We start from the raw sequence: 27,099 nt of genomic DNA, 5'->3' as shown, positions 1-27,099 counted from the left end.
TTATAAGATAAAAGGTTGATCAAAGTGTCAAAGATCACTACCAGGAAAAACTGAACAAATCATTTCTGTCGCAAGTGTTTTGTAAGGCTAAAATAAATGAGAGGCAGTCACCCTCAAATTACGGACTGGGTCTTTCACCTGTTTCTCATCCCCCTTTGTGCCCTGCTGCTAGGTGTCTGCCACTAGACTGCCAAGGACAGGCATCCATCTCTGGCCAGCTCCCCCTCACCGGGCCTTAAGCTCACTCCCTTTTGGTACCCTTACATGACCTTCACCCACAGGCTTCAAGGAGGAACTGACCCAGTCACTGATGTTAACGTTATCAACAGCTCTTAACTAATCTACAGGCCCCTCCCTGGAGTAACATTTAAAGACAAAGAAGGAAATTTGATGGGAAAAGGCCCATGAATTGGGGCGGGGGGAGCGATGCAAGCTTTTCAGGACTCTTTCATCATGCCAAGACTATGCGGAAGGGCCCCCTCTTCACCATGATAGCTGGTCAGGCTTTGTGAAATAAATCTCAGTGTCCTTCACAGATTTAAATAAAGTCAACACCTAAAATGCCTTTGTTTTGTAGTTGTCTACTTATGCCCAGAAGTAAGTTTTTGCTATGGACTGAATGAATTGCATCTCCTACAAAATTCATATATATGTTCAAGCCCTAATCCCCAATGTGGCCATTATCTGGAAATAGGTTTTTTTAAAAATTTATTTTAATTAGTTTCAAGTATACAGTACATTGGTTAGACATTTATATAGTTTATAAAACAATCCCCCTAATTACTCCTTCTCTCCTCTGGTTTTCCACCTAGTCAGTATATTAATGCTAACTGTATTCCCTATGCCATGTTCCCCATCCCTGCGACTATCTATCGGCTACTAATCTGTACTTCTTTAACTTTTCACCCTATTCTTCCAGCCCCCCAAACCCAACTCCCCTCTGTCCGTCATCAAATTGTTCACTATAGTTGTGAGTCTGTCTGATTAGTTTGTTCTTTTTGTTCCTTAGATTCTACATATAAATGAAATCATGTGGTATTTATCTTTGTCTGACTTATTTCACTCAGCATAATAACCTCTAGGTCCATCGATGTCATTGCAAATGGTAGGATTTCATTTTTTTAATGGTTGAGTAAAATTCCATTGTATATATGAACCGTAACTTCTTTATCCAATCTTCTGTTGATGAGCATTTAAGTTGCTTCCATATCTTGGCTATTGTAAAGTGTGCTGCCATCAATATTGGGGTGCATAGATCTCTACAAATTATTGTTTGGGTTTTCTTGGGATAAATACCCAGAAGTGCAATTGCTGGGTCAAAAGGTATATCCATTTTTAATTATTTGAGAAACCTCCATACTGTTTTCCACAGTGGTTGCACCAATTCGCAGTCCCACCAGCAATGTATGAGGGTTCCCTTTTCTCTGCATCCTCGTCAACACTTGTTGTTTTTTGATTTATTGATGATAGCCATTCTGACAGGTGTGAGGTTCTTTAGAACATAATCAAGGTTAAATGAGGTCATGAGGTGGGGCCCTAATCTGATAGAACTGTGGTCTGATAAGAAAAGAGTCCTCGACGACATGAGGACACAGACAGAAGCCCGCACTCCACAAGCATGAAAGAGCCACATCAGGAATCGAATCAACTGACGCCTTTAACCTGCACTTCTCAGACTCCAGAACTGTGAGAAATGAATTCCTGCTGGTTAAGCCACCCAGCGTGTTATATTTTGTTACAGCAGCCCGAGCCGACTAATACAGTTCTTTATGAAAGAAAGTGATTTTGGAATATGGGACCAAAGATACTTACTCTATATAAAATGATACATGTGATGAAAAGATCAGTTTGTTGATACTGATACAAGCGTATTTTGGAAAAATTATACACCATGTCCTTTTATTCTCATCCCAGCACATTTTTTTTATCCAATCAAATGCATAAAAATGTTTTTCTTCCTCATGAATGTCACTGGTGGCACTTTTCACAGAATCACTATGTCCACATTTCAATACTCATGCATTACATGACGGTCAGATATGTGTCCTGGTAGTAAATTTCCTTCTGTTTCTAAATAAGTTTTGTCCATATTGGTCCCAGGAAAATAATTAGATAAAATTTTACCATTTTTATGTAGTGGATCTTTAAGAGAGTTTTGTGTGAAAGCACTTCAAATCCCTCGTGTCTAATTCAATTAATACTTCCCTAAATTTAATAAATGTGGTGTATCATCCAGTTGCTGTCAGTTAGTGAACATTTTAATGCAAAGCTCATAATAATTTTCAAGAACAGCAGAAAACTGCTTGATTTTATGAATAATCAAAAAGATGGGAACATAAGATCAACCTCCTCAATCATGAGCAAGTGATCTTGATAATCTCTCTGTCTAAATGCCAAAGACCCAATTTGTTCTATTTTATTCAAGGGGCAGGCAAGGCCCCTACAACCGCTCCCAGGAGCCTTCTTTATATTATACCAAAAATTCTACTCATGGAAGTTGATGTCTGCTACTCATCAATTAAAATCACGAATAAGCAAAACAAGGTACGGTTAAACAAAGCCTTTAATTTACTAAAAGCATTCTTTTTTGTTTCCTCTTTAGCTCTGATGGTTGAAATAGTTTTAAAAAGTATTCACGCTAAGAGAGGAAGACCTCCACTCACAATGCAGAATTCTCTCCAGTTCACCACCACTTCTTGGAGAAAAAGACCCCTGGACTTAGTAGCAGAACATTAGGGCTCAGCCCACCAGCTCTATGATCTAAGGGCTTGGAGTATATATGTGATATCTAAGGTACCTGCAGCTCTGACGACTAAAAACCTGAAACTAATTCAAAGTTCTGGTTTGAAAGGCTGAAAGCAGCAGGAAACTGGAGTAGGTTGTTTACAAGTTTTTAAGTTTGTGGCACAAAAGCTAAACTGAAAGATAATCAATAATCTCATTTTAGCTTTCTGCTGTATCACAATTTGAAAGCAGTCCAGCGAGTGCAGAAGCAGAGATACAAAGCTGTGGCAGCCACATTACTTAGGCAGTACAACTCTCGCTTTCCATCATAGAACTTCGTAGGAGAGTAGTTATCAAGGGGAAAACCGGAAATTCTAGCTTAGCTCTTCTGTGCTAAAAATTTCAGAAAGACGCAAATAGAGATCGACAAACGAGAGACAGAAGCAGAGACATAGAGAAGATGCTGAGCTAACTGCTTTCAAGTTTACCAGAGTAGAAATACTGGAAGTAGCTCAATAGTTCTCAGATCCATTTTCTCAAAGGAAAGAACCTTTTGAAGAACTCCCTTTCATTCGCTATCATGGGAGGTGTTATGTTTGAGTTGACTGTGTTTAGAGTAAGGCTCAGCCACGATAAGACAGGTTTTGATTGCTTAATCTATAGGGAAGCATAAGTGAGCCTGATGGGGATTAACCTGAGCAATGGTCATACAGTGTAGGCACATGTAAAAATTCATCAACCATAAACTTTAGATTTATGCACTTCATTTTCTAGGAGTCATTCCTCAGTGAAAGAGTACATTACTAGAAATAAATTATCTCATTCTTAGACTTTAGAAGGGTCTTGTGTCTGCTTCAGGGTCAACAGGAAGCTATAATTCTGGCTACAGTCTACCAAGAGAAGAAGACTGCATTGCTTGAAACAAGTACAGTGTGGGTTTTTCTGTTCGTTTGTTTGTCGCCTCCCCACACACACACACCCCCGGCCTGGAAGGCAGTCGTGAAGTTGGAGAGAGTGCAGATGAGGACAAATGTGTTTCTCTCCTCCCCAGATCTGGAAATCAATTCACCCCAGAAACATAGCATGTGGTGCTACAGAGCACACTGGCTAAATGGCCTCCATGGGCAAGCCTGAGAAGCCCACAATGTCTCCTAAATTAAAAAAGTACTGATATTTCCAAAAGTTTTAACATATTACCTGTTTGTAAACTGGAAGTGGACTTTTGTATCAGTGTAATGGTCAAATCTGAAGCAAACACTGGTGTTTGTTTCTAGTATTACTTTCCACACTGCTAACTCAGCCTCTGAGTTTCGACTCACACTCACTTCTTCCAGAAACCTCCCCCCGCAGCCCATCACCTTCCACCCCTGTTCACACACTCAAGGCTGAGGTAGGTACCTGTTTTCAGCATCCTCACACTCCCCAGGCACATCTGTATAGATGTATTCACCACGATGGGTTGTAATTTATGTGCTTTTATTCTCCACTAGCCTATAAGCCTCTTGAGTCTGAAGGCCAAAACTACTACGTGTTTCTTGGTGCTTACCCCACAGCTTCACACAAACACTGGGGATGAAAGCTTTACCCCACCTGGAGTGCTGTTCCTGCCTCTCCACCCATTCGAACTCTGGTAAATGAACCAACTCAAGTGCTTCCCCCTGCACGAGACCCTCTCTGATCGCTCTTGACCATGGACTGACCTTCTCCTCCTCTGAAACCCTGTGACTGAAGAGTTCATGGTAAAGATCTTCCATTACTCCCTGACGGCTTTGTGTTTGCATGTATCTGCCCAGTTGGATTTTAATGATCAATATCAATGTTTTAGCAAATGTTTTTTTTCTAGCTCTCTCTCTATATTCAGATATGTTTAGATATGCAGATATGGATCTATCTTTCAACTACTACGTGGAATTAGAGAATACATGTGTTCTGTAACTTGTTTTTGGTCCTCAACAATAGGTTGTGATAATATTTCCAAGTCGATACATGTCATTGGCTTCATAGAAGTCCCCTGGACTGAGGTGACATAATTTACATAATCACTCACCAGCCCTTATGCATGAGCATTTAGACCTTTCCCAATATTCCTCTATCACAAACAAAGCTGAAATCAATATACATGGACATACATCATTTCAGACTTGAATACTCATATCCTCTTGAGGAGTAACTGCCAAATCAAGAGTCAAAGATTTTATGTTCAGATAAACAGTTTTAGAGCCACTCTCCAAAAACACAGTACCGGTTTATAGGCCAAGTCCTTCTTCCAGAAGCAGTCTTCTGCCACATCCTACTTTCTGAGACTAATTCATTATTTTGTCTCCTCAAAGGACAAAAACCTGGCCACTTATAGTCTTGCATTTTTGCTTTAAGATCAGGTGTGTGCGTGATGAGAGCTACTGAAAAGTAATGTCAATCAGAATTCTTCCATGTCTCTAGTTATTGCCACAAGTAAACATTTCATACCTCGCTCCTAACCTTGCCAGTAACAAATAGACAATATATCCAATAGCACCACTAACCAAAGAAATGTGAGTAAAATAAAAATGGCTTTCTCGGTTTTGTTTTCTTCTTGTCATTTGGAGGTGAAAGCAAAGAGTAACATTCTCTGTCGATGCAAGTGCGTGGAAAGGGCACTTACGCCCATTTTTCTGGCTCTCTGTTTTAAATGCATTAGCTAGTACTTCCAGAACGATTTCCAATAACAGCGGTGATAGCAGGCACGCATGTTGATCCTAACATTAATAGTTGTGTTTCTAGTGTCTTAGTCATTAATCATGAAGAGGTTTTTCGTAGAGATTCATACATTCATTTATATTTCATTCCCAGTTCTATTATGATTAAATGACTTTTACCAAATGCATTTTTGTTCATCTATCAAGATGAATGTACAGCGATTGGTATACTTTCAATGGATGTGATATAAACTAGACAGTTTCTACCCGCCTACCCACCTATCTAACAAAGAACTTTTCAGTTTCTGTCCAAACATAAGTTTTGTTCCAAGTTTCTGGACCAACAAGCAAAATTATAGTTAAAACATGTGTTGTGAGAATATGTATGGCATAAGAGTAATAACAGTATTTCAAGAGCTATGTCACAAGCCCTATCATCTTAGAGAAACTATGCCAAATTTTGGCAGGGCTGTCTTGTGTAAAGAAATCCTGATTGAGACAAGATAGGCATAAGACCACAGAATAACGTTACCTACTAAGAGCTTTCACAGCACAATCAAACATCCATGTCTTACCTTCAATCAGAGCTCAAGATATTTCATCATTCCTTCCACGGGTTTATGAAATAACATGCCCCCTGATGAATCTAATTGCAGGAACTGGCATTGTTTCTAAATTCTGCTTCCTCTACTTGGCTAAGAATAAATCTGTTAAAATATTAAGACATGCCAGTAAGTGGTATCATGTTTTCTCTCACCACCTGCAGCCAGTTATGCCATCTTTGAATTAAATGCAACTCTCTGCTTATTACTATGATCACATACCAACAATGTCATTTGGACCACACAGAGAATAAATTATGTTAAGGTAACATGATCATTTAGATTTGTCTAAAATAAATATGATGGCACTAAATGCATGCAATTTACAGGCAATCAATCATTCAGTGTATTAACTTCCTTTACTGATGCATTGTCCAATGTTGTCCACGTGGTCATACATTGTAGAAGACGGAAAAATAACTCAGGCACTGGTCCTGTCATTGAGTCCCTCTTGGTATAGAGGACAGACAAAAATGTGTGCACTATTGCAGGAACACAGACAAGATAAGGTGGCAGAGCAGTTCCCAGACAGAGAAGGTTAGCACAGGTGGGAGTGATCAGAGAGAGATGTCTTAGAGGACAAGTGGCTTTTGGACCAGACTTGGCAAGCAAGAGGATATTTCTCCATGTAGAAAATCGAGAAAGGGCATTCCTAGGTGAGAAAGGAGTATCACAGGCACAGGAAGCAAGACCAGGTTCATGGCTTGTGCTGGAAAACATGACAACTCTTCAGCAGGACCATAGGTAAAATGCACAGGAAGCAGGCATGCATTTGGTAACTTCCGACGTGGCTAGCTCAGCTAAGACCATGACCACCATGCTGGGGAGCATGACTGGGACTCTGCAGGTAACTGGGGCTGCTGAAGAGAATCTTAAGAAGGGGTACAACATGCTCAGAGTTGTGTTATAGGATGTAGAAAAGGTGTAATACTAAAGGTGCAATCTCTACTAAAATACTAGAGATTGCACACAAAGTTAAGTGTGGTATTATTTACACTTTAAGACACTTGTATTCAATAAATTGAGTATTAACTGATGGAATTATATATTAATAGAATTGGTTATGGCAGACAGTGATAACTGTTGCTCAACCTACTCATTCCTTTCTTGTGAAAGAACTCACAAAATTCAGCTGGTCACAGGCTAACCAAAATAAACACTACAACTTCCCAGCTTGCCTTGCAGCTAAATGCTTTCACATGACAAGCTGTAGCCCATGGGATGTAGTCTGACTATGCACAGCTTCTGGAAAATGGCCTCTATGCATTTCTAGACCTCTCTAGAGGGGTGTGCTTTCCCTTTCTTTTCCTTCCTCCTGGAACATGGATGTAATGCCTGGAGCTAAAGCAGACATTTGGGTCATAAGATGAACTTGTGATGGAGGTCACGTATATCAGGATAATAAGAGAAGAAGAGCCTGGACTCTGATACACAGAGCATCTGCACACACGGAGTACCTGCATGGCCCTGAAGCACTTTCCCTGACTCTTTTATGAAAAGAAGAAAGAAATCTCTATCTTTTCTGAGCTTCAAATATTTCAGATAACCACCACTGACATCTAAACCAAATCCTATCTGACACGCTTGGGCAAAGGATGCAAGGGGCTTTATGTAGCTACATGTCCAGAAAATCTGTTAGTTTCAGCTTAGGAACTCCAGAATTCTGTAAGGGGTGGAGCAGGCCACACTGGACAATCCTATTAAATCTGAAAAACTGCATCCAAAAATGGGAGAAAACACATCCTTCTCAAGCACATGTAACACATTTACAGAAATTAATCACACATTTGGCCAAAACTCAGGTGTCAGCAAATATTAAAAGAATGAATTCATACCACATATGTTTTCTAATCATAAGCTTGTTAAGCTAGAAATCAGTAACACAAAGATAATCCTCATATGTTTAAAAATTAATTGCATAATAATTTGTTAATGTCTATGTCCCATTTAGATTATAAGTTATGTGACAGAAACTGACAGAGCGAGCTGGCCAAAAAGTAAAAAAAAAGTTCGTAATGATGTGAGTATAAATTTTTTAAATTAATAAGCTTGATCTCAATCAAAAACAAAGGATACAAACAAATAATTCACACACACGCACTCACACACACACCAGTGATCAACATAGAAAGCAATGTTCAACCTCACTAGTAATTACGGAAATGTAAATTAAAATAACCAGGTATCACGTTTATAAACCATCAATAATTTACTTGGCTAATTATTAGGAATTGATATTAATGAGGATAGGGGAAATGGCCACTATCTTATATTGCTGATATTAGTAAATATTAGTTAAGTTAATCCAGCGCTGATAGTGGGCAATTTGAAAGTATCTATCAAAAGTTTAACGGCACATACTCCGTAACCCAACATTTCCACATCTAACTCAACCCTGTGTGTATATAATTCACTGAAGCATTTTTATAATAGTGAAAAATTGTAAACTATCTAAATGTCCCTCAACAGGAAGACCGCTAAATTGTTGGATTCATTCTAAAGAGTATAACGCACTGGTTAAAAGAATAATTGAGACTCATACGTACTGACATATTGTCAAGTAAAAGAAACTTCAGAAAAAGGCAGGTAGTGAAGAAAAAAATATAAATACATAAACACATATGTATATGCATATAATAAATACATAGACACATATGTATATGCATATAAATATATTCTTCAGAAAGTCCTAGAAGGCTGCAGACCAATCATTTAACAGTAATTACCTAGATTAAGGTAATGGATAGGGCGGGGCCTGGGAGGTAAACAAAAGGATTATCCATGTTTACACTACTGGTTTCTCTATTATCTGAATTATTTCAATTAAGGCATGCATTTTCACAGTGTTATGTTTTCCTGAATTACTTGTGTAGTTAAAAACAGTTTAGTAAATTATTAGATTTACTCGAAATCCCATAGTGATCTGTGGTGACTCACAAACTGGCATTCAGACTCTCTAACTGACTGGAAAGTGTGTTTCCATTTTCCAAAACTGATTTAAACTCTTCTGAAATCCAGCGAGTTTGATTGATCCTGTTCAGTGTTGGCACAACTTAAATCGAGCGCCTCAAAGTTGAGATCCATTTTTCTAGACTTCCCATCCTTATTGCATTTTTTGAGAATTAGAGGCAACGACACTTAAGCACTTTCAGAGGTGCCTGGCACGTAAGAGCTCAATATTCAGCAGCTATTACGATCATCAGTAAGAATCTCTAGAAGTTAGTCGTTGCAGTGCGACACGAACTTTATAATAAATGTGCTGATTGTCCAAGCTCATCAAAGTTTCAGCCATAGTAAGCCAGCAAACATGTGTACATGGGGAGACACCCAAACATACTCTTGACCTCCTACTCCAGATCATTCTAGACCATATTTAATATATTCAGTCCTGGAAATAACATGTTGGGATTTGCTTTAAAGTAAACGCTTATTTAATCTACATCACTTTCCACTGCTGTTTGCTAGGCAATCGAGTTAGTTTTAATCCATACATAGTCTGAAGACAAAGCTCTCACTTCAGAAAAGGTGCTATGCATCCATACATATCAGTAAGTATTTAAAGCAATATATTCTTTGTACTGAGTTCTGAAGGGATTTAGCAGATACTTAAAAGATATTAATTATATAGTTAAATCTGTAAAGTCATTTTGCTGGCCCTGCTTGGTTTTGATCAGACATCTAGAAGAAATTCCATCTTCAGACTCTGATTCTGTATGAGAAATGGGTTCTCTTACTTCTAAAGTGCTGGCCGAAGTCTGACTCACAATCGATAAGGAGTTCTGTATTACTTGTCATATGACGCATTTGTCACTCACACATAGTTAGCACCTTTTCTGAAAGTTGAGAGCCTTGTCTTCAGACTATAAACTAAAAGTGCCTTCAAGGATGTCCAGCATTCTCTTAGTTCTTTGTGAAAACACTAATCTTATGTCATTGTGGAGCCACTGGGAAATGGTTAAATGAAAATATTTTAACACAGAACATGCACTGCAAATACATTGTTCATGCCGGCATTTCTCTCCTTCCTCTCAATGAAACTTTATGCTATTTCACTGAAAAATGTCCCAGTTTTATATCAACCTGTTGCTTTAATATTCCCCTCCAAAATTAAACAGGCTCTGCTGCATTTTGCTAAAGGTCTAACTGCTGAAAACATGTTATTGTCCCTGCAAAATAATTTTAATTTACTATGTGTTTATATTGAAGGGTACCAAAATTTGGCCGACCGCCCTGAAGCCGCTTTCTGGGATACTTACTGTTCAGTAAGAAGCAAAAGATTCAAAAATAACCTTCGGCCCTCCCCTCTTTCTTGCCCAAGAGATTCAGACAGAGAAACCCGCTTCAGGAAGGAAATCTTAGAATGCTGCCTTGGCCTAATTTGAATTAAGTATGGTAAATAAGAGGCCCTCAGGCAGGGCCTGTTAGCTAGATCTCACCCCCTTACACACACCCCCTCCCCCCCCCCCCCCCCCCCCCCCCCCCCCCCCCCCCCCCCCCCCCCCCCCCCCCCCCCCCCCCCCCCCCCCCCCCCCCACCCCCGCCCCCAGTGTCCCATTGTTTCTGAGCTGCCCAGCAAGAATTGCCACCTACAATCTGTTCTTCCTTAACTACCTGTAAATCACCCATTCTCACTTCTGAACTCTAATACCCCTCTCCTGCTTTCTCCTTTGTCCAAAAATGTCTTATATACCCAATGCTGGCTCACCTTCTTTGGAATTTTCATACTTAGGCGAATTCCCCATGTGCATGTATTAAAATTTTTATTTTTCTCCTGTAAATCTGTCTCTGTTCATTTGATTATTGGCCCAGCTAGGAGAACTTAGAAGGTGGAAAGAAAAGTATTATTTTTCTTTAGCTCCCACAATATCATTTAATACCCTTTGGTTTGCTGCTGAGAGAAATCAGTCACTTACTAAGTAACATAGGTCACTTTTCTTACCATGTCAATATCTGATTAAGAATATTTTTCTAGCTGTCCAAACTAAAACATACACTACTGAGATATTCAACTTATAAATCAAGCATGCTAACTTATGCAATGCTTACTACGTTTAGCTTCTAAAGATTCTCTGAAATCTATGTTGGCCTAGAAATACATTTCAATTTTTGATAAAGCCGAAGTCCTACATGTACGTTTTTATGTAAAAGACAGTGTATTTATTTTATATATTTATCTATTCATTTAAAATCTGCCCCACTTTACCCCTACGTAAGATATGTTTCATGAATGTCATGGCCACATTCGTCGCCTCACGAAAGCTTCGTATCCCTCCAGGCCCCAACCCCATGGTTTTCCTTGATAGAACACCATTCTTTGCACCTTTGCCATTCTATCCTGTACTTCTTGAGAAATGAGTTACTCAGCCAAGATGGCAGGGACAGTGTGAGAAACCAAGTCCTCTGAGTTTATTACACAATGTTTATTTTCAGTAACTAATAGGTCATATTTTCTGTGCATCAAACCAAGATAACTGCAGCCTCATTGATCTGGAAAGGGTACGCATGTGCTTCCAGACAAATAATCTGTCTAACACCCACTATTAGTGTTCTTGAAATGCCTTGTACCTCTGAGATAAAATTATGTTCACCATTTAGAAAATTGATACTTACCTCTCCTTGTTCCTTCTTTTATTTCTTTGTTGTTCCCAGTTATTTCCAAGCTATGAAATTTTTCCTGGAGATTCACAGCCAGCTGGAGAAATTCTCCACACTTCCTTCCACCTACAAGGAACCTCAGGACATGGCCAGTTCCTCGACAGCGACAACTTAATTAAAGTTCCTCTACTTGTTAACTAAGAACTTAAGCAGCTTGGAAAAATCTTCTCCCTCAAGCAAGATAGCTTGCCATAAGTGAAACAATCAGTAGTGATTAAAAACCTCATTTTCAAATGTAGTTCACACATTTTATATCATGGAAATTGCTTCTCATTTAATTCTCTTTAAAAATGTTGTCCTAAGCAAAATAAAAGGCCCTATTTGAAAGAACTAAAGCCAAACAAAAGAGGACAAAATGCAATCACTGTTTCTCTTTCAAATCACAAAACTGCCCAAATATTTGGTCATACATGAATTCAAATAAGGGGTATTCTAATTGTCTTATTTGACAAAAATATCCAGAATACTTGATCATCAACATATTATAAATATTTTGGCAGAAATCACTAGATGTTATAATTATCTTCTATTTAAACTTGTTGCACCCAGATATTCAATGGGCAATCAAAATTCAAATGCTCTCCCTAAAATAACTTTAAATGGATTTAACACTCTGCTTGAGTTCACGTGCTTTATATTCTTAAACCATGTAAGCAGCAGCTCTTTCGAAAGCTCTGAACAGACTAAAATTAAACCCCCCAAAGTTGCAAAGTGCAATAAAGAAAACAGAAAATGTTTGATTTAATCAAAAGCTAATCAGATAGGAAGACAGGTACCTTTTCTTTGAAACAAATTAGGTGAAAAATAACAGATGTCAAAGGCTTTTCAGTAAATGGAACCTGGACCAAATTTATTTTCAAATGGGATGAAAAAAATATATAGCAATATCTCGAACCTAGTGGAATTCTGCGCACCACAGGTAAAATTTCAAGAACAGACTCTAAACAGGAAACACTAGAAGGCAGGATGATAGTGCAGCTCTTGAGACATCTAATTGGAGAAAGGGTTACCAACACTGGGATGCTTGCTCATAAACCCTCCAGATCTGCTGCTACTGACTTGTTTTGAAAGGTTTTAAACTTTTAACAGGTGATCTAACTGAGTCTGCTACTAATGCAAAACAAGCAAACACAGGAAACCCAGACAAGGGCTCCATGGGGAATATTTACCCTAAAAATGATCTATCTTCCTTCCTGTATGTGTTCATCAATATAACATCTCACTCCCCATGAAATGACCATCACTTTTCTCCTGAATAAAAGATTCTTAATAACCCACTCAAGCTTATGGCCTTTGAAAGCTAAGGGTTTTAAGTTACGGATGACATTTCCCATCAAATTTGAGGAACCGATTATTCCATTTTGGTTGGCTAAGTACCATAAGCTCAAGCAAAATGTCTCTGTGTTATTAAAAGTTTTCTGAAGAGGAGGAAGGAGTCTTCACCCTTCAAAACTGCTTTATAGTCATATTCTCTGTCAATGATGGAGATTCAGAAAAGATGGGCTGCCCAGCATCTCCCTGCACTGTTTAATGGAGGCCATGCATTTCAAATGCATCTTGGAAGCCAAAATGTCAATTTCTGTAACTCCAGGAGCAACATAAAAAGTCATTTCCCCTCTTTAAGTCATGACATGACTTTCATAGTGGCCAAGTCATGTACAAGCCATTTCAATATCTCTCAATTATATTGCCTCGAAAATTACAGCCTCAAACATTCATTCTCCAAATAGCCAAGTTTCCTAGATGACATTGAGTAAGATGATAGAGATTTTCATCAAAACAATCCATCTCAGGAAATGTGTTTTTTAACAGAAAAAGAATACATACTTGTCCAAGAAAAAAAATAAGTCCAATATTAGTTTTTCACTTGTCTGATTATCACTATATTTATAAAAATCAATATTAAAATAATTATAATCTAAAACAGACCAAATTTTTCATACAAAATGGCTTTTCTTTAAGATTTTAATCACTTGATAATTCCGTAGGTTGAACAGTGAAAGTGGCAACATAAATATTTCAATATAGTTAATCCATGATTCTTAGAAACTAGAATATATTTTTAACTACCTTTTTCTCTTAATATCGGTCTAATTATACATATCTCCTTGCTCTTAAAACCAATGTCTTGAATATTCACGATAACGCCCAAGATATACAAATGGATCAAGGAAATTGGGCCGCTATCGAGGCTTTTAATATATTGATGCAAATTATAAAACTAGAGGCTGTAGATATTGACCTCTCCGGTTCATTCATGGAAAACTAAGACTCAGAATAAAATATACTTCAGTAGGGAAACTAATCATGGTAAATATTCATTGGCAAACCTTATTTCTAGAAAGCCAAACATGAAAAATTTCCGTCAAAGTCCAAGATCCTGAATTGGCAGCCTCCCCGAACAACCCTACTTAAAATTTTAACCACTCCCCCCAACATTTCCTATCCCCCTCCTTTGCCCAATGTTTTTTCCTTAGCACTGACCACTAAGTAATTTAGTAATTGTGTTATAGCAGCTCCTCCTTATCCGCAGGGAGTACACTCCACGACCCGCCCCCAGTGGATGCCTAAAACCGCGGACAGCACCAAACCCTAGATATACTATGTTTTTTTCCTATGCGTACATACCTTTGATAAAGTTTACTTTATAAATTAGGCACAGCAAGAGATTAACAACAATAACTAATAAAATAGAATTGTTATAATAAAATTATTACAATATACTGTAATAAATTATGTGAGTGTGCACACACACGTGTCCGCTCCTTCTCTCTCTCTCTCTCTCTTTCTCTCTCTATCTCTCGCTCGCTCTCACTCTCATAACCAATCTGATAACCAAGATGGCAACTGACTACTGAGTGGATAGCACATACGGCGTGGAGATGCTGGACAAAGGAATGATTTATGTTCTGAGAAGGATGGAGTGGGACAGCTGCAGATTTCATCACCCTACTCGGAATTTAAAACTTATGAAATGTTTATCTCTAGAATGTTCCTGAAACCTTGGGAAGTGAAACCGCGGATAAGGGGGATTACTGTACTTGAGATTGTTGTTTGTATATTGTCAGTCTCTCTCTCTCTGGAATGTATGCCTCGTGAGGGCAGGGATTTTATTTCCTTTGCTTACTCTTTTGTTCATTTCCAGTCCGTAGAACAGTGTCTGGCACTTAGTGAGTAATTAATAAATATGTGTTGTGTTTTTAAATGGATGAGTAAATAAATGAATAAACAACAATTCCAAAATCTGGCAGAACTGTATTGTTACAACTCCTGACTTAACTGGGTCAGGAGTCAGGAATTAATTAAATTAAAAACACCATCACATGCCAAGACCTTTGAAATGTTATTTGATTCAACCTTCCCAACTACATTAAAGAAATGACTCATAGGGTATCACCGTTGGTCACATAGCTCAGTGTGTGGTCGAGCTAAAATGTGGACCCTGGTCTGCATATTGCAAAGTCCACACTATGCGTCCATCCTTTTTCTTTGAGCACATCTTTATTTTCTAGCACAAGATACTCCTGTCTAATCTTGTATAAGACTAGCATCTTGTCCGAGACTGGTTCCTTCTATTGGGGAATGGTATTAGAAATCAAGACCTGGTGCTAGGTGAGCTTATTATTCCTGGGGTATCACTATAAGGCCCTCTCAACAGACAGAGCTAGGAAACGGTTGTGTGTACACCAACCTATGCGTAAGCACATATCTATAAATATTTCTACATGTAACCATTCGTATCCTCATCAAGCAAAACATCAGTTTATACTGACATTTCCAACGCTAATCCAATGTAGCTTGGTTCCCTCTAGCTTATCCTTTTTAATCACCTAGTTTTATTCCACTAGACTTATTAACATAATTTATAATGACTTGTTTTAAATTGATTTGCTTACTTGTTTATTGTCTGTCCCTCACCGTCAAGAATTTAAATTTAGAAACTGAGGTCTTATCTGTTCTAACAAACTCTGCAGCTATAGGGCCTAGAACAGTGTCTGCCACAGGATAGTGATTAATCTGTTGAGTGAGCAAAAAAAAAAAACAAAAAAAAACAAAGTATTAGTTATATAATTCATAGCAGAAAAAAAAAAGATGAAATATTTTGAGGCTACCTCTTGACGTGAGTAAAATTGTCCTCTAGACCAAAAATAAACACATGGATCCATCGCTATGCCCTGTCATATCAATCATCTCTATGCAGTCCTCATGATTTGGCATAGAACTTTTTGCTCATCGGCAATTCAAGGAATGGTTGGCATTTTGCCCCTAAGGTTTACTGTAGGAGAGCTTAATCATGTCCAAAATGAAAGTAACATATTTCTATCTCAAATTTCCTTTTCCGTAACGGATATTACCTCCAGTCTTAGTAGGGTACAGGTCAGAGAGAAGTGGCAGACAGGAGGTAAGGAGATTCATCGCCCATCCTTACAAGTTTCACCAAATTACTCAAAAAGGTTTCACTATCTTTCCCCCATAGTCTAAGAAAAATGTGTCACCCAAAGCTACCCACACATTTTGATACAATTAGTTCTAATCTTGTTGGTTTGGCATTTTTCTACTTCTTACCATGATTTCTCAGATTGCTGAGAAGTCTTGTCTAGATCTGAAAATGACTTTACTAGAAGCAATGGCAGTATGACAGAGTCTGCCGTGAAAGGTAACGGAAGACAAGTTTGGGAAGGAACTGAAAAGTGGTTTTGCATTAAAGATTCTTTCAACTTCCAGGTTCGAGCTTGGGCATGCTGGATCCTAGAGAAGACGATGTGGGCAAGGACCACCACCCTTATCTAGTGTGTCTCTCTCCAAAAAACTGGAGGTCCCCGTGGAAACCTCCCATCTACCTGCCTCCACTAAAATAGTAAGGGTGAGGTATTGTCAAGAAAAGGAAGAATGAGACAGAAGAAGGATAAAACAAGTATTTACTGAATGCTCGGCGCATGGCTGGCAAATCCCGTGCCCTTTCCAGCTCTATTATAAACTTTATATTTTATTTATTTTTTTCCTTTAAGTTAATGCAGAGGCTTCTCACATACATTATTTATGTTAAAAATCTGCAAATGTAACAGAGAAAAGAAGTTAATACTTGGGAGGGTATGGTGGAGAGAAAAGAGCAAAAGTATTTCCGGTGGCTTCTGGAATATTCTTCCGCAAGAATATAAGTAAAATCCCCTGATATTTGTAAGAGATGTTATCTTTCTTAACATCTTTTTTATAACAGGCCGAAAAAAACCAAGGCATGTACACTTCTTCAAATAGTTCCTTGATTATTTGAACTATTCCGTAACTCAGAATTATGACACAAATGAGCGTCACGGTACAACTGCAAGTCCATATATAATAAAGGAGTGCCCGGGGAGTTCCCGAAACAAGAGCTAGATGCATACAGGGAGGGCTCCCTGTGCTCAGAGTAAGCCTTGGCCACTTGCACACAATTAGCGTACCAAAAAGAGAAAGAGAACTAAAGGAACATTAAGGCACTGGGATTCTATTCTGATAAGGATACGTTGCCCAGGTGTCATCAATCAAAATGAGCTATTTCAGAGAGAGAAAAACTGGAGAGAGTGCAGGTTTTTAGATGATCCTTTTCAGAGGAAGGATGATCACACCTAAAGGAAGGATGGAAGAAGAAATGTCTCCTCAATAAGTTCTCCTATTGACTTTGTCCAGATAGTAACGCTTCCAGGTTTTTTCACGTCTTCCCTCGTGACTGCTTTCGGTCCACCTCTACTCATGTGACTAAATCACACAGAATAGCTGCTGAGTGGTGAGTTATGCTGACAGGGAAGATGTTGTCAAATATCCAAGGATGCAGAAAGCACAGACCACGGGCAGTTTTTCTTGGCCCAGTCCTCAGCGTCTGCCATCCATTTACTTGTAATTGTTGATGATTACCTCCTCGTCAGACCACTCCCTGCCGCTCGGAGGAATCGGAAGCACTCCAGCTTTGCTCTCAGTCATCCCCTTCTACTCTTAGGAGATCCGAAAATAGAAGAAAGCTGAGTTTCCTTTGTTCCAATCCCTTTAGCAAACATCAGTCACATCACAGCAAAGCCACACGCCAAGGCAAAGCAGGAAATGAGCAAGAAGGAGATAGTCTGTTGTCTTGCCACATCTCCCTGTGATGGAGTATTGTATTCACCAGGAGAAAATCATTATTGAAGTTATGTCGCAACTGTACAAACTGCTCATCGAAAGAACCCAAGTCACCTTGCTTTCAGCCACGTGGCAGATTTCACACCCCCCCAAAATTATACCCAGTAGACATTCTGAGCAGCTCACCTCTGAGCAGCCCGTGATCATACAGTAAAATGTCCAAAAAATTATCTGAATTCTCTGAACAAATGCTAGATGAAATCCTTCAACCAGCAACAGCTTCAAGAAAGCAAGTGTGTCACACATGGGTAATTTCACATTCAGAGTCTTTTTTCATGACATTTTAGTTTTTGAAAAGAGCAGATATGTCTCACTAGAAAACTTTTTTTTTAAGTTCTAGATTTTAAAAAATAGATCTCACTCTTAAGTCTTTTTTCCCGTGATCTAAGAAGTGAATATATTTGCCCAGGCAGAATCAGAATAGTGTTATTAGAAGGTCAACTTAAGAGCAAGTTAAAAATTGATAGCTAGGAGATGGCTAACGTGTGAGCAATGAATGTAACTTGGTTTCCTTAAGTCATTATCTCACTGTAGATATATGAACAGAACCCCTATGATTCTGCCTACCTTACTAAAAAACTCATTCATTCATTCATTCATTCGTTCATACCACAAATATCCATTAAATGCCTACAAAGTGACCAAGAAAGTAAATCTCAAGCTATACTGACCTGTGTTACATAATTTGTTCTAATATTCGTCCCACTCACTATTATGCTTGTTGTCCTTCTAGAAGGCAGACCTGGAAACCTAAGAAAACTAAAACAGTATCATTTCAATACACCGGAAAGGGATATTCTAAAGCACCTGCTCAGCTGCAGAGAGTCTGAGGGGGCCTGTTTTAGGGATGGACTAAATGCGTTCCAGAGCTCACTGAGATGCGAGGGTGGCCCATCCCCTGAGACACTGAGGGCTTATTCTGAGATGTCCCTGCCTTCTGCTTCTGACTTAGCTAGAACTACTCCTGGACATTTAGGATATAACCAGGAAACTGTTTAGAAGAAACAAGGGTTTTAATATTTAATATTAAGAAGTTAATAGCATTTTGTTATGGAGCTACAATACCACCACCACTTCCTAAGTGAGATAAGTTTATGATTTCACTCAAAGTTACAAAGAAACAAAAGCTTCAAAACATTTCACCCATTTTACTTTCTAAGCGGTCAGAAAACACCTAAATCCAGGTCATTATGCCATTTCTTTAAATTAGGGGTTGGCAAACTTCCGCCAAATCCAGCTCACCACCAATTTTTGTGTCGCCCATGCGTTTTTAAATTTTAAATGGTTGGGGGAGGGGAGAATCAAAAGAAGGATACTATTTCCTGACACTTTAAGCTTATGTAAACTTCAAAGTTCAGGTCTACAAGCAAGGTTTCACTGGAACACAGCCACACTCAGTTATTTATGTGGTTGTCTGTGACTCTGCCTCCTGCATGGTTGGTACTGGGGGCCTCAAAACTTAGAACGTTTACTATCTATCCCCAGAAAAGATTTGCTGACCTCTGGTTTAAAAACATGATAAAATATCATCAAACGAAGACATTTTAGAGCCCAAATAAGGTTCCTCCACCCAATCACTGTCAAATCTTGCCTGCCGCTAACTTGCTTTGATCGATAAATCTGCCCAGCTCCATCCATGAAACGGGAGGTTTTCTTCTAAAGGCTGCCCAAGAGGAGGAGCAAAAGGAGCAAAGAAGAGAAAGGTGTCAAAAAGAAAATACATTTAAAAAGAGCCAGAAAAATGTGGAAAAGCAGATCCATGTAGAGAAGAAAGTTCTGGAGAGTACCATCCATCCAGACACACCCCTAATGCTCTTTCCATATGGGGTAAAAGCAAACTCCAGCACACAATTCCTCGAATGGCCTTCGTCTCTTTTTAATATCATCTCAGAATATCTAACTTGGAGACAAACTGTAAAACCACGTGGCCTATACAGTAGATAAGATGGCTATAAGTAGTAGACGGAGTGTAATTTACATATTTTATTCAACACAGAATCATGTTCTAGGAACTAAGATGGGAGATTCATGTCTTTTGGGAATTAGTAAGCAAATGAAACAAAATAACTTCGAAGGTGAGCAAATTGCCTTGAGATGGGCTCTTTATTTTGACATTTTTAATTACTATAAAACATGCCAGTATATGCATTTAAATATTACATTTTAATATTGTTTCTCAGGCATGGTAATGAAAAGCTTTCCCTTGGCTTGTCATCTGTTACTAAACCTACAGAGGATGTTGGTAGTGGCAGCTTACCACGACAACCAGGTTGTGCGTAAGCAGACGTTTTAATCCAGAAAATGCAAATGCCTTGAAGTATTTCAAATGACAGCATGCAATGCTGATAAGGTTTATGCTCTGATGTTTTCTTAATACATTTTCAAATCACAGCGATAATTTGTCAGCTTTTGCTAATGCATCAGTTCCTTCATGAGAATGACTTAATCACTTCTGAAGGCGACAATCACCCCGTTCGTGACAGAGCCCCGTTTAGGAAAATAATGACTACAAGGTCCTCAAGAAGTTAATTAAAGTTCTATAAAGACTTTACTAATACATCCAGAAGCTATATCTTAGAACATTTGCCAAGATGAACCTACCTGGTGCCAACTTCCTCTCTAATTCAAAACCGTCATGATGAATCCCAGGGTGTTAAGAAGTGGATAAAAATGAAAAACGCTCTAAAGTCATTCTCCCTCCTAGGAGACTCTCCACTCATTTTTACTGCTATAAGAAGACCTGGTGCTGACAGCACATTCTAACTATTGAAAGGAAAAGCAGTAAGAAGGCTAATAAAAAATGTTAGAGGCTAGTGAAAATGGCCAGGGGCCTAATATCTATCTGCAAGGTGTGTATGGAAGTCTCAGTCCCTTCCCAGGCAAGTCCCTTCCTCGTCCTCTCTACTGGTGCTCTGAGTGAAAGGAGGAGGAGGAAGGAAAGGTGATGGACACCGCTCTTCATGACCGACGCTTGGCCACCTGCCTATGCCCCTTAGTGACTGTCCTCCATGGATCTCTAGGGCCTCCCCACCTCCTGCCAAAGTATAAACAACAGCTGCTTAAGGAGGCTGAATAGCCTCACTCTGTGTTTGGACACATAAAAAAAAAGCATCTCATAACTTCGATTACGATCTTCAACAGAGACCCACAGGGAGGGACATCTGGAGAGTAAATATGTTCCCATGTGCTGAAATCACTATATCTCCTTACACCTGACTTTTAAAATGCTGACTCATTCATTATTTACAGTAACAAATTTGGTCAGAAATCGAGATGGGATCTCCCAGAAAAAGGGAATAAAAATCCAGGGATAAAGAATGATCTGAAAAGAGGAGTCATTAATTTCATTTAGGTGACAAGACATTGAAGAAAATGGAGGACTGTGAGCACTGCTACCAGAGCCGCCGAAGGTCACCATCTGTTTGAACACATCATAATAATCAAAGCCAACATTAAAATGGCACCTACTATGTGCCAGGCACTATCCTAAGCACTTTACATATACTTATGTATTTAATCCTCAAAATAATTTATAAAATAGGTGTCATTGTTATCTTTTAAAGATGAGTTAACTGAGACACAAGAATTAAGCAACTCTCTGAAGGTAATAATAGCTATTACTTTCCACTTACATCATATTTTTCTCTGTTTAGGTAGTGCAGTTTGTCTCCTACAGCAAGTCTGAAGTTTCCTGCACAGCCCTTTATCTAGTAGATGTTCTCTTTAAGCATCTGTATTTCTTGACAAAGTACTGAAAGCATTCACAAACCTGTACATAGCTTAATTAGTTTATAATGTCACCACCATCTAAAAATAAGTAAGTCCCGACATGTCACAAATTTTATACCATACTGAGATTCAAAACAGAATTAGCTTTTACTCTTAAAATATCATTAATGCATCATCTTAAATATGTTAATCAATAAAATAGGTTCTAGAAGTAGGTAGGAGGGTAAATGCATGTAAATTGCTTCAAATGTCTTAATTAACTCCTACTGCTAATGATGCAGCAATTAAGGTTTAAATGTTATAGAGGATATATCCGTTTTCTATTGGGCCATGTTGTTGAGCATCACTGAAATCCAATGAACTGGGGAGGTTTGGATTCAAATTTTCAAAGATAATCACAATGAGAAAAACACACCTGCTTCTTGGCTAACTGCTCCTTTCCCTTCTCTGTCCCCATGTCTCTCTAGTACCAGAGACACATCATGGTGCTAATCACTTTTGAAAGTAGTTGAGGATATGCATCAAGCACCACTGGTGGAGTCAACCTCCCACACATTATTTTAACTTTCTTTATTTCTGAACCCTAGGAGGAAAATCGTGGTAGTTACCTGCTGACCAATGTGGACCTGATGAGGACCAAACACAGATGCCAGGGTAGTTAAGCAGAGTCATTTTAGAAGCTATCTCTATGGTAAATTAAAGATGACCACTCTTTAAAAAAGAAAAGAGGTGAGCAGACTCCAGAGATGGAGTCCATTTTCCCTTCTCTTGAGTTGGTCTTGTGACTTGCTTTAATCAAGAGAGTGAAGCAGACATAAAACTGTCACTTCCAAAGCTGGGCCTTAAAGAGATCTTCACTTCCACTTTCTTGGAACCCAACCATCATGCTGTGAAACATCCAAGTCAAATAGAAAGAGAACTGAGGAATCAGCTGACAGCCCTGAACGAGCTTCCGGCCAACAGCCAGCATCAAGAATGAGTCAAATGAGTAAGATCTCTTGGATGTTTCAATCCAGTCAAAGTTTTGAGTGATCACAGCTCCAGACTGACGCCACATGTGGAGAAGAGCCTCCCAGCTGAGCTCAATCAACCCAAACTCTTAAGAAATAAGAAATGACAGTTGTTTAAATCACTAAGTATTTGAGTGGTTCGTTATGCAGCAAACCACTGCATAACACTTCTAGACCGTCTGAGAGACCAGGCTGAAATCAGTTCCTGCTTGACCCAGAAATGTCAGGGAAGCAATGATGGAGTTGAGAAGAACACTTTCCAATATGGGACACGATGGCCAAGAATTATTACTGCAGGAGTTTTGGGGCATGGACCTCAGAACCAGACTAATTTCGAATCCTGACTTTGCCTTTTACTAAATATATACAAAGTACAAGTTACTTAATTTTTCTGTGTTTCAGTTTCCCTTTGTGTAAAATAGAGATAATATTCCCTGCCTGACAGGTTATGAAAGATAAATATCAGTATCTGTATATGTAAAGCACTTAGAACAGTACCTGACAGTAAGTGTTCAGTAAATGTTCTCTCTTAATATATTATTTATTCTCTATTCTGTTCTGCATGCAAGAAGTCACTGCTCAAAGTTATGGGAAGGCTCTATACTTAGGACAGAGAGATATGAAGGTGAAGGTGAGGGTCATAACATGCCCCCTATTTGATCCTGCACCATGAGGAAATGGATCTCTGCTATTCCATAAAGCACGGATGTGATAAATGCTAAATCTAATTGGCCTCATACCAGCAAGGGAGAAAATCAAAAATCAGAGTAAGTGCCCAGTTGATGGGTTATATGTAACAGAAATGTCAAACAATTAGTCAAACTTTATCTGACAATAAACTACTCCTGGGTATAAGGAGTAGTTTAGCAACCTTTGAACTGATTTCTGTCCATTAAGAGTACTGAGCCTAAAATTTACATAATGTTCTAACCAATGTCACACCAATAAGTTTAATTCAGTAATAGACATATATGTATACATGAAAGGTAAAATAAATAATACAACAAGAAAACACACACACAAAAAAAAGAGTACTGAGCTTTACATATGTATAATGTAGTGCTGGTAAGTTATTTTCTCCGGCATGATCTGAGCTATCATCATCACAGCCATATCAACTTTGTTTCTAAATATTATCTTCTAGTTTATTGCAACAAACAGATCAGATTACAGATCATAGTAGTATTTGCATGTGTTGCAATAAAATTAACCCTAAATGTACTATTAGTACTGGGTTAATTTGTTATTTTAGCTTGTGGTTAGTTTTGATTTTTTTGGCCATATCATACACATAGTTTGGAAAATTGCTTTGGTTAAAATAATTATTAAATGTTTTTTTAATGAAGCAAGACATAGTAGCAATGAATTCATTTTGCTATAGGAATAGAATTAGTAAATTGTATTTTTGCCCTAGGCCTTTGTCTGTTTTCTATTTTAAAAATTACATCGAGGACCTATATCTATTTACTTCAAAAGTAATCACCCCAAATGAATTAATATATAGTAGCCATAAGTTAAAGTTTTTGAAATACTTAGCATTCTATTTCAGCTCTTGAACATCTGACCATAGCTCTTCTCATGGGACTTTTCACTGGAGCCCTAAAGCTCTCCATTTGTCACCTATACATATTTCTATTCATAAAATTATTGTTCATTCCATTGTACTACTCATATCTAGGTCTTTGGATATGGTTCCATCTGTTATTCAAGACAACTGTGATGGATCCATAAGTTGATACCAAAGTAGCTCGATCAATTAGAAGTTCTAGGAAAATGTGTCAAGTTTATGCCTGTCTTCAGCATAATAACATCACTCATCTGCATTGTTACCCTTCTTTCCAAATTATTTATAAGCCTTAGGTCGGCTTGAGAAAATTCATATTTTCATTTCATGCCTGCTAATCATGACTTTAATGGTGACTATCAAAGATGCAAATTAATTGCAAATTATGTGAGGATGCACAAATTAAAACCTATGAAATCTAAATTATGAATGCAGTAGTATTCAGCTTCCAGGTTATCTTCTGCAAACACGGTTTTACCTATCTTATACTGGTCAGCTCAACGCAAACTAACTTTGGTAATATAAATAGAAACAAGAAACAATAGATTTTGTGACTTTCTTGACTCCTGACTTTTCAATTCCCTTTTCCTTTCCCTTCCATTACCTCTTCTGTCTCTGCTTTGAACCCTGCTCTTTTATGTCTGCTTATCAGTGCCCTGTCTCCAGATCTTGTCAATCACATACTACTCTGCTTTAGTTGAAGAGGTCATCCTTATTTTACATTACACCAGTCTTTTCAAATGATTAAATCAGTTCTTCCATGGCAAAAAAAAAAAAAAAAAGCCTATTTGCAGGTTTATGGCTATTGTGTTATTATGTGATTATACACAAAAAGTTTTTCAGTAGTATTACTGAGAGTAACTCTTGGAAATACTTATGCATCCACTACGTAGTTGATCACAGCAAAGAATAAAAGTAATCAAAATTTAACTGTGAAAAAAATTCATATGAAAAAGAAAGCCTGGTTAAATGAAGAGTGTTCAGATTAGAACTAGGTTCTAATAATTATTCTTTGAATAATAGGTTTGAACAAAATTTCCAGACTAGTAAAGTTTTGCTTTACTTGCATTTGTTTTCCATAAATGGACTCTATCCAGGGTTTCAAAGCTTAAAGTAACAAAGCACTACTCAAATAAATTATGTAACATTTCTAATTAGTAAAGTAGGCTTAATTGGAGTATAAGACATTTTACCAACTTCTCCTTTTAGAAACAAAGGTAGGTTTAAGTTTATCAGTAAACAACAAATTCATAGAGGAAACCATTTGAATAAAATGTCTTTTGAGTTTCTCAGATCAAAAATTCATAGATTTCTCAAAGTATATCTCTACAAATTCTAAATCTTGGTTTTACCGAGATTTGCATAAAATGTTTTTAAGTAGCATATGTAAAATATTCCTAGAAAAGTGCACTTACGTTTAGCAAAATTAGTGCAGAAAAAAAAAGTGTCGCAAATGTTTACCTGGCAAGGTTGTTTCATTTTAATGGCTATGACATGGTATCTATAGCAGCAGAGCTCACAGGTCCAGGACCCCCTCTCACTGATCCACTTCAGCAGGCACAGCTGATGTGTATACCGAACCGACCCATCACATCGGCAGGGGTTCAACAGCTCCCCCTGAAAAGAAAACAGGTTAGTATAAATATTTATGCTTATGTCTCTATTTTAAAAACATAACACTTGTTTTCTTTCAACGCCATTTTCCCAGAAGAATACAGACATAAAAATCTATCCTGGAAAATGAAATTAAATTTTTATACCTCTGATAGGAATAAAACTAAAGTCTTAAAACTATTTCAAAGATATTGCTTAGAGTTATGACATAAATGTTCTAACTACATACAAAATGTCTGCAAGATGTAGCTCCTTAAACCCTTGGGAGAAAGCTGTACTATTAAATCTCTTTAATAACTTTTAAGTGGATGGTCAGATGCATTTCCTCTGCAGTTATTCTTAATCATTGCTAAAGAAGAAATGCATGGCATCCCAGAAAGTAGCTTGCAATAGCATTATGCTTTTATTTTTTTCTAAATGTAGCATCATAAATATTGACTTAGGGCACTATGTTCCTGAAAGCCTGCATATTCGTATGCAATTTCCTTACTTGTAAAAATATTAAACCTAATGTTTCCTCAGACCGCACATTTTGTAAGAGAGATATATTATCCTGTTGCCTCTATGAGGACTCTCATGTAAGTTGCATGCACCTCTAATGGAGTTTATACTTTAGAATCATGTTTCTAACAAAATATAAAGTGCACGGTTGCCTAAAAAGCCTTTCTTTCACAAGGCCACAGCACATTCCTATTTCTCTTGTAAAACTGTAACACCCTTTTATATCACTGAGATTAAGCCTCCAAATTTGCAATATGGAAAGATGCTGCCCTTTTGGTTTTGACATGACTCACCCCAGCTTGTATTCTAAGGCGATCTGCCTCAGGATACTTTTGTAGAAAAGGGATGTAGGTTCGTTTTTATGTATGAACCAAAATCCATTTCGTAAATAAGAGATACTTATGGCATTTTCATTAAAGCACTTGAGGAATGTGTAACTGCAAAACCAAATAGGGCGAGGGGAGTATAGATCAAATGAAACCCTGTATTCGCCACCGGGACCTTTTTACCAGCCTTCACGGAAAGGGAAAGGCAGCACAGAGTAGACGCTTTTCAGTTGGCGGGACCAGACAAGCCACCCAGCGGTGCAAGCGAGAGGCGAGCGCTGTCCGCGGTGCTGAAAGGTCGGTCGTCGCGGGCGAGACCCAGCCCATTCCCAAGCCGAGCCCAGCCCAGCGGAGCTAACGCCAGCTGCCCGTGGTCCCGCCCGGCCTAACCTGCTCAGGGCCCTGGAAGCAGATCTTGCAGATGGGCTGGTGGTGCTGGTGCTGGTGGCCGGCGCGCTGGTCGCCACCGCCGCTGCTGCTGCTGCGGCTGCTACACACCGAGCGCGTCTCGGACGGGTCGCCGACGCCACGCCGCTCGCCCTCCCC

General features: G+C 38.5%; 1 protein-coding gene across 1 annotated transcript in view; it reads right to left on the bottom strand.

The window, feature by feature from the left end:
• The window catches only part of MARCH11 (membrane associated ring-CH-type finger 11), a 148,944-nt gene that overhangs the window by 71,445 nt on the left and 50,400 nt on the right, over window positions 1-27,099 (bottom strand). The window contains exons 2-3 of the mRNA XM_011364115.2: window positions 26,944-27,093; window positions 25,574-25,729 (exon numbers count right to left, since the gene is read on the bottom strand). Coding sequence (XP_011362417.1) covers window positions 25,574-25,729; window positions 26,944-27,093 — 306 coding nt within the window. The remainder of the gene's footprint in view (window positions 1-25,573; window positions 25,730-26,943; window positions 27,094-27,099) is intronic.

Source organism: Pteropus vampyrus, unplaced genomic scaffold, assembly GCF_000151845.1.
Source record: "Pteropus vampyrus isolate Shadow unplaced genomic scaffold, Pvam_2.0 Scaffold94, whole genome shotgun sequence".
Lineage (NCBI taxonomy): Eukaryota > Metazoa > Chordata > Mammalia > Chiroptera > Pteropodidae > Pteropus > Pteropus vampyrus.
This window is presented reverse-complemented; position numbering and strand designations above follow the sequence as displayed.